We start from the raw sequence: 9,184 nt of genomic DNA on the forward strand, positions 1-9,184 counted from the left end.
TGGAGCTGCACCCATCCAGGCAATTGGGGAGTATTCCATCACATTCCTGACTTGAGGCCTGTAGATTGCAGAAGGCTTTGGGGAGTCGGGAAGTGAGTTCTCACTGCAATATTCCTGCTCTTGGAGCAACTGCATTTATGTGGTGAGTCCAGTTGAGTTTCTGGTCAATGGTAACCCCCAGGATGTTGACAGTGGGGGTTCAGTGATGGGAACACCGTTGAATGCCAAGGGGTGGTGGTTAGATTGTCTCTTATTGGAGATGGTCATAGCTGAGCATTTGTGTGGCTGTATGGGACATGTCAGTTGTCAGATATTATCCAGATCTTGTTGCATTTGAGCACGGACTGCTTCAGTGTTTGAGGGATCGCTAATGGTCTTTAACATTGTCCAATAATCTGCTAACATATCCACTTCTGCCTGATGGTAAAGAGAAGGGTATTGAAGACCTCCTCTCATTCTGACTTTACATAATTCCACAATCTTGTTTTCACTCTGCATCCTTCTCCTTGAACAGCGTTTGAAAGCCTCGTGATTAAAACCCGTCAGTTGCTTCGTAACCAATGAACTCCCAACTTTTCTGCGAGTCTTTTTTTCAAGTTTAGCCCAGTTATCGAATGTTGTTCAGCTTTTTCTCTCCCAGACTTTAGGCAATTTAAATTAAAACACAAGTAAATTAAGCAGATTAAAACACAACATGCAATCAGATGATATCTTTATTTTTAGAAATGTTTTGAAAATGTGTCACGCAAATGGATAATGCACTGCTTACAATCTGCATTAAGACTTTGATGTCGAGATAAAGAGTAAGCCATCTAATGTTGCTCATACCACAAAAAAACAAAAGTGGAAAGATCGAGGTCACCAGCAGTGTAGAAATTGAGAACGTTAAATGGCCAGTGAAATATGTGGGCAAGGGTGGAGTTATTCACTTGCTGACAAAGATGGCAATCCAGAATACCGTGTGAAACTAGGGATTACTCAAGGAAGGACCACAAATCCTGGCATTCAGGTGGCACCATCATTGATTGCCTCTCAATTCAAGGATGGTATCACCTCAGCGTGGTGAGTCTGTGCCCTGAGTCTTCATAATAAGGGCCTGTTTCCACACTGTAGGGAATCTAATCAAAAAAATAATAATACTGGTCAGGCTGAAACATGGGCTGCAGATCAATAGGCACCAGAAAGTAGGGACATGCTTGAGCCATTGAGGCAGGAAATGTTTCCTTTTCTTTCCTGCCTCCACTAGGCCTCAATATTAATGGTTTTTAGACTCTAAATGTGATGCAGTTGGACAGACAAGTTGTCACTGTCTTAATAGCAACAGGGATCCCGGTTCAATTCCGTGACTGGGTGGAGTTTGCACATTCTCCCCATGTCTGCGTGGGTTTCCCTGAGGTGCTCCAGGCTCCTCCTACAGTCCAAAGATCTGCAGGTCTGGTGGAACGGGCAAACTAAATTGCCCACAGTGTCCAGGGATGAGCAGTCTAGGTGGGCTAGCATGGGAAATTCAGGTTACACGGATGGGGTAGGGCCTGGGTCTGGGTGGAATGCTTTTCAGAGGGTCAGTGTGGGCTCAATGGGCCAAATGGCTTGATTAATGCCAATGCAACCATAATTCAGTAAGAGCTTCTGAGTGGGTTTGGAGTTTTAGTTATCCTCCCTGGAATATCAGAGATTTGAGAGTTGAGAAGCCCACACATGGTAGGGGAGATACTTTCAGCCACCAGACAGAGTGTCCACCCAGACAGAGTGTCCACCCAGACAGAGTATCCACCCAGACAGAGTGTCCACCCAGACAGAGTATCCACCCAGACAGAGTGTCCACCCAGACAGAGTGTCCACCCAGACAGAGTATCCACCCAGACAGAGTGTCCACCCAGACAGAGTATCCACTCAGACAGAGTATCCACTCAGACAGAGTATCCACCCAGACAGAGTGTCCACCCAGACAGAGTATCCACCCAGACAGAGTGTCCACCCAGACAGAGTGTCCACCCAGACAGAGTATCCACCCAGACAGAGTGTCCACCCAGACAGAGTATCCACCCAGACAGAGTATCCACCCAGACAGAGTATCCACCCAGACAGAGTGTCCACCCAGACAGAGTGTCCACTCAGACAGAGTGTCCACCCAGACAGAGTGTCCACCCAGACAGAGTATCCACCCAGACAGAGTATCCACCCAGACAGAGTGTCCACCCAGACAGAGTGTCCACTCAGACAGAGTATCCACCCAGACAGAGTATCCACCCAGACAGAGTGTCCACCCAGACAGAGTGTCCACCCAGACAGAGTGTCCACCCAGACAGAGTATCCACCCAGACAGAGTGTCCACCCAGACAGAGTATCCACCCAGACAGAGTGTCCACCCAGACAGAGTGTCCACTCAGACAGAGTGTCCACCCAGACAGAGTGTCCACTCAGACAGAGTGTCCACCCAGACAGAGTGTCCACCCAGACAGAGTGTCCACTCAGACAGAGTGTCCACCCAGACAGAGTGTCCACTCAGACAGAGTGTCCACTCAGACAGAGTGTCCACCCAGACAGAGTGTCCACCCAGACAGAGTATCCACTCAGACAGAGTATCCACCCAGACAGAGTGTCCACCCAGACAGAGTGTCCACTCAGACAGAGTGTCCACCCAGACAGAGTGTCCACCCAGACAGAGTGTCCACTCAGACAGAGTGTCCACCCAGACAGAGTATCCACCCAGACAGAGTATCCACCCAGACAGAGTGTCCACCCAGACAGAGTGTCCACCCAGACAGAGTGTCCACTCAGACAGAGTGTCCACCCAGACAGAGTGTCCACCCAGACAGAGTATCCACTCAGACAGAGTGTCCACCCAGACAGAGTGTCCACTCAGACAGAGTGTCCACCCAGACAGAGTGTCCACCCAGACAGAGTGTCCACCCAGACAGAGTATCCACCCAGACAGAGTGTCCACCCAGACAGAGTGTCCAGTCAGTTCCAAAGTGGACTTAGCAGATGTTTGGTCTGGGTGCTTGTGGAGTTGGGTTCAAGAAGGAGACTAAAGTTTGCTCAGAGGTGAATTCCGAGGATGTGGCAGATGCATTACTGATGGAATTCCTTTGATGTTCTGAGTCGATGCTGAAACACCACACAGTCCAACAGTGTGCTGACAACTGCTGAGTACCCTTGGACTTTGGGAACTTGCAGCTGTCTTTATTGTCAACCATCTGCTGCTATATCTTGGAGAAAGCAGGCTGGGGCTGTTGTTGGAGATGGGGCTGGTTGAGAGAGGGAGCTGCTGAGGTCTGACAAATGCTCAACATGTTCGAGAGTCTCTCCTTCACAGTGGTGAGAGGTGGAATATCTGGCCTACGTGCTGGTGAGAGGTTTACTGAGCTTTGTTCTGGTTATTTGTCAGCAGAATTAAAGAGTTTGAGGGTGGCTTTCACTAGGCCAGAGTGAGCAACAACGAAGCAGTCACCATGACAACAGGGCAACAATACAATCAGTCCAGCTTTGGATTGGAGGTGCCCAAGGTGAAAGGCACTTAACTGGCTTTCATCTTGACAATAAATTGTAATGGTAAATGGCACATTGGACCCTCAACACCAGCTCCATAGCCAAGAAAGCCCAGCAGAGTCTTTACTCTCTGCACAGGCTGAGGAAAGCCCACCTCCCATCCCCCTATCCTCACCACATCCTACAGGGGGTTCATTGAGAATACCCGGAGCTGCTGCATCACTGTCTGGTTCAGGAATTGCACCGTCTCAGATCGTAAGACCCTGTAACAGATAGTGAGGACAGCTGAGAAGATCATTGGGATCTCTCCTCCCTCCGTTACACCACACCACACGCTGCATCCAAAAGGCTAAGACCATGGTGGACAACCCCACACCCCACCTCACTCAAACTCTTCTCCCTCCTGCCATCTGGCAGAAGGTACCAGCGTACCCAGTCTCTCACAGCCAGGCTGAGCTACAATTTCTTCCCCCAAGTCATCGGGCTCCTTAACACCGTATGATCGGACTTTCCCATCTGAAACCCTTTGCATGACTTTGAATTGCTGTAGGAATAATGCCTATTATTTATCGTTCTTCTATTCCAGTGTAATGTGTGTGTTCTGCACTTCCTTTTCACTTTATGCGGTGTACGAGTGTGTAGATTGTGCTGTCCATGTATTGGAGGAAACGCTGTCTCATTTTCACTGTATCAGTTGTATGTGGGAGAAATGATAAATAAAGAGTTACTCTCTCTCTCGCTCCTTTGCAAGAGTCTTGGAGTAATGGCGCAGTTTTCGGGTTTTGCTAAGATCGCATTTGGAACATTGTGTACTTTTAATATAAACTAAAACTGAAAGAGTTACAGTGAGGGCTCACTTAAATCGGATCCTGGTGATGAGGAGCTGAATAAGTTGGACCAATACTCAGGGGTTTCGAGGAATGAGAGGCAATCTCATTTGAATCTGGAAAACTCAGAAGCCTTGTGAATTTTGGAATTCTCTCCCATTGGAGATTGTGGAGTCTCAGTCAGTCGTCGAGGGCTGGGACTGTTGGATTTTCCAGGGAACTGAGGGAAATAATAAGGGTTGTCCAGGATTAGCCCTGATCATGTGTCTAGTGGAACAGCTTCCATCTATTATAAATTCTGCTCCTGTATTCTCGGGCTCTCGATAAAAAGGTGGTGCCAGAGCATGGTGACTCCTCATGTGTCTTATAACCATCTGCTGTTTTAAAACCCAATTGTACGTCTATCAAAATGACTATCAAGCTTCTACCTTTCAGTGCACTTCCTCAGCAGCTGGAACACTGCTTCCAGGTGTCTGTTCTGATCCCCCGATGCACTAGGATAGTACGGCTTGCCTGGAAAACACATATGTCAACATGTGTAGCTTGATAGTCAGTCCAATTAAATATAATGCACATGGTTATCACCTCTTCCCTTGAATGAACAGGTTGATCTGTCTGTCTCCTTTAACAAGATCTGTCCTATCCTGGTAACCATGTTGGTTTGTTTGATCGGTCCCTAGTTTGAGAGGCTGTGTGTTTGTCATGGCCTGTCCTGATTGGGGCACATTCCTGCTCTGGGACAGGCTGCGGGTTACTCTCCCAGTAATCATTCCTGTGTTTGTGGGCGGTCAGGGCGGGGGCGGAGCTGGTACTGGTATTTGTAGATGGTGTAGTTGATGAGTTTAGCAAAGGTGTGTGGCACGACCCTCGTGCCCACCAGCCTGTAGCCCAGCTTGCGATAGAGCTGCTGCGCTTCTGTCTGAATGACTGAAGTGCCCAGCACGATGCCAGTGAAGCCAGAGAGATGAGCAAACTCGTGGACAGTGTGGCACAGGGCCTTGGCAATGCCCTGGCCACGGTACTCCCGGTGAACGTTCAGTCGTTTCAGCTCAAGGTCAGTGGGCGAGTGGTCAGATGGAACAGCTCCAACTGTCCCGATCACAACACCATCCCACTGTGCCACCCAGAAACAGGCACCTGGCCGTTCACTGTACGATGCCCAGATGTCCAGGAGGTCTGCCCTCAGGTTTTGGTCAATCAGGAGGTCCCAAAGTCTCTTGAGGAGCAGGCGGCCCAGGACCAGTAACACAGCCAGCAGGAAGAGAAACAGCAGCAAGGAGTCGCACAGCACCAACAGCAAGGACAAGCTGACAGTGACACTGGCCTGGATCACAGGCTGCTTCAGGACATAGCGACACACCCTGGGGAAATGCTGGCGGACACCACTTACATACAGGTCCCGCACGCTCTGATAATCCGAGTCCTGGTATACACGAATCTGGTAGTTCACCATCCTGACACTGCTGCTGCTGCTGGAGATGCTGCTGGTGCTGCTGGGGAGGGCAGCTGCTGCTGTTGGTGGTGCTGGTGCTGGTGCTGCTGCTGCTGGAGATGCTGCTGGTGCTGATGGGGAAGGCAGCTGCTGCTGTTGGTGCTGCTGGTGCTGCTGGGGGGCCAGCTGCTGCTGTTGGTGGTGCTGGTGCTGCTGCTGCTGGAGATGCTGCTGGTGCTGCTGGGGAGGGCAGCTGCTGCTGTTGGTGGTGCTGGTGCTGGTGCTGCTGCTGCTGCTGGAGATGCTGCTGGTGCTGCTGGGGAGGGCAGCTGCTGCTGTTGGTGCTGCTGGGGGCGCAGCTGCTGCTGTTGGTGTGCTGGTGCTGCTGCTGCTGGAGATGCTGCTGGTGCTGCTGGGGAGGGCAGCTGCTGCTGATGGTGGTGCTGCTGCTGCTACTGGAGATGCTGCTGGTGCTGCTGGGGAGGGCAGCTGCTGCTGATGGTGGTGCTGGTGCTGCTGCTGCTGCTGGAGATGCTGCTGGTGCTGCTGGGGAGGGCAGCTGCTGCTGTTGGTGGTGCTGGTGCTGCTGCTGCTGGAGATGCTGCTGGTGCTGCTGGGGAGGGCAGCTGCTGCTGATGGTGGTGCTGCTGGTGCTGCTGGTGCTGCTGGAGATGCTGCTGGTGCTGCTGGGGAGGGCAGCTGCTGCTGATGGTGGTGCTGCTGCTGCTGCTGGAGGTGCTGCTGGGGAGGGCAGCTGCTGCTGATGGTGGTGCTGGTGCTGCTGCTGCTGCTGCTGGAGATGCTGCTGGTGCTGCTGGGGGGCAGCTGCTGCTGTTGGTGGTGCTGGTGCTGCTGGGGGCGCAGCTGCTGCTGACAGGAAGAGACCTGGAAAAGTGTGAGAGCAAAGTGAGACGGTCAGAGGGAACTATGGTGACAGAAGACTCGCAATTTTCAAAATATAATGAGTTAACAAACAATCACCCATTCCTCAGGCAGACTGTATTCTCTCACTCTCTCTCTATCAGTCTCAGACTGTATTCTCTCACTCTCTCGCTATCAGTCTCAGACAGACTGTATTCTCTCACTCTCTCGCTATCAGTCTCAGACAGATTGTATTCTCTCACTCTCTCTATCAGTCTCAGACAGACTGTATTCTCTCACTCTCTCTATCAGTCTCAGACAGACTGTATTCTCTCACTCTCTCTATCAGTCTCAGACAGACTGTATTCTCTCACTCTCTCGCTATCAGTCTCAGACAGACTGTATTCTCTCACTCTCTCTATCAGTCTCAGACAGACTGTATTCTCTCACTCTCTCGCTATCAGTCTCAGACAGACTGTATTCTCTCACTCTCTCTCTCTATCAGTCTCAGACAGACTGTATTCTCTCACTCTCTCTATCAGTCTCAGACAGACTGTATTCTCTCACACTCTCGCTATCAGTCTCAGGCAGACTGTATTCTCTCACTCTCTCTCTCTATCAGTCTCAGACAGACTGTATTCTCACACACTCATCCATCAGTCTCAGACAGACTGTATTCTCTCACACTCTATCAGTCCCAGACAGACAGTATTCTCTCACTCTCTCTATCAGTCTCAGACAGACTGTATTCTCTCACTCTCTCTCTATCAGTCCCAGGCAGACTGCATTCACTCTCGCTATTAGACTCAGGCAGACAGTATTCTCTCAAATTCACTCTATCAACCTCAGACAGACTGTATTCTCTCACACTCTTGCTATCAGGCTCAGACAGACTGTATTCTCTCACACTCTGTCTATCATAATCAGGCAGACTGTATTCTCACACTCGCTCTCTATCAGCCTCAGACAGACTGTACTGTCTCACACTCTATCAGCCTCAGACAGACTGTACTCTCTCACACTCTATCAGCCTCAGACAGACTGTACTCTCTCACACTCTATCAGTCTCAGACAGACTGTACTCTCTCACACTCTATCAGCCTCAGACAGACTGTACTCTCTCACACTCTATCAGTCTCAGACAGACTGTACTCTCTCACACTCTGAGACTGATAGAGTGTGAGAGAGTACAGTCTGTCTGAGACTGATAGAGTGTGAGAGAGTACAGTCTGTCTGAGACTGATAGAGTGTGAGAGAGTACAGTCTGTCTATCAGTCTTAGACTGTGTTCTCTGTCTCTTCAACACAGTTGAAGAGGGTGAAGACATGACTGCCCAGCTGGTTCAGTGTGCTATGTGCTTGATGTGGGAGGTCAACGACTCTGGTGTGTCTGGCTCGTATATCTGTGTAAAGTGTGTGCACGTTCAGCTACTGACCGAGCATATCGCAGCACTGAAGAAAGAACTCGAGGACCTTAGGCTCATCCGAGAGAACGAGATCATTCTGGACAGGACCTTCAGCAAGGTTATTACACCAACCATACCAGAAGAGAGCAGAAGAGAGAAGACGATGAGGAAGGCAGAGAGGAGACAGGTGCAAGAGACCCTGGGGGAAGTACCTGTCAGGAATAAGTTGAATCTTTTGGGAACAGTAGACAGATGACACTGCCAGTCCGCGAGGTGGTCAGGTCTGTCAATCAAAATTTGGCATGGAGGCAGAGCCGAGGAGTCAGACATCGCACAGAGCCGTGGTGATAGGGGGCTCCATAGTGAGAGGAACTGAACGGGGTTTCTGTGGCAACAGGCGGGACTTAAGGATGGTGTGTTGCCTTCCTGGTGCCAGGGTTAAAGACATCACAGACAGAGTGCAGGAAATCCTCAAGGACGAAGGTGAAGAGCCAGAGGTGGTGGTACATGTCGGCACAAATGATGTCGGGAAGAAGAGGAGGAACATATTACAGTGGGACTTGGGAGAACTAGAAAGAAGGCTGAAAAGCAGGACATCCAAGGTGGTTATCTCCGGTTTGCTTCCAGTTCCTCGGGCTGGTGAGGCCAGAAACAGGGAGATAATGGACTTGAATGTGTGGCTGGGGAACTGGTGCAGGAAGCAAGGATTTAAATTCTTGGATCACTGGGGTATGTTTTGTGGTAAGCAGAAATTATACAAAAGAGACGGTTTGCACCTGAAGAGGTTGGGGACCAGCATTCTGGCAGGCAGGTTTGCTACTGCAACACAGCTACATTCAAACTAAGTAGCGGGGGGAGGGGACAAACTGGAAGTTTAAGAAGGAAATTGGAGGGAAAGTTAGAACAAGGAAAGTCAAGAAAGACAACGGTATCAATGAGGCAGAAAAATCAGAAAGGGATCATGCTGTAAGGTTGAGTGAAATGGGGGTTGATGGGAAGGGTGAGGGCAGTAACAAATTAAAAATACTATATATGAATGCATGAAGTATTAGAAATAAGATGGATGAGCTTGAGGCTCTTTTGCAAATTGGCAGCTACGATATTGTGGGGATAACTGAGACGTGGTTTCAAGTGGACAGAGCCTGGGAAATGAATATTCAAGCCTAC

At 49.9% G+C, this 9,184-nt stretch overlaps 1 protein-coding gene across 1 annotated transcript; it reads right to left on the reverse strand.

The window, feature by feature from the left end:
* Positions 1 to 2,799: 2,799 nt before the first annotated feature.
* nat8 (N-acetyltransferase 8) lies at positions 2,800 to 6,631 on the reverse strand. The gene has a single exon (XM_043685294.2). The coding sequence runs from the start codon at positions 5,770 to 5,772 to the stop codon at positions 5,086 to 5,088; it is 687 nt and encodes a 228-aa protein (XP_043541229.2). The 5' UTR covers positions 5,773 to 6,631; the 3' UTR covers positions 2,800 to 5,085.
* Between the last annotated feature and the right edge of the window lie 2,553 nt (positions 6,632 to 9,184).

The sequence above is a fragment of the Chiloscyllium plagiosum genome, unplaced genomic scaffold (assembly GCF_037043375.1).
Source record: "Chiloscyllium plagiosum isolate Xiang-an unplaced genomic scaffold, Cpla_swu_hap1 HiC_scaffold_1, whole genome shotgun sequence".
Classification (NCBI taxonomy): Eukaryota; Metazoa; Chordata; class Chondrichthyes; order Orectolobiformes; family Hemiscylliidae; genus Chiloscyllium; species Chiloscyllium plagiosum.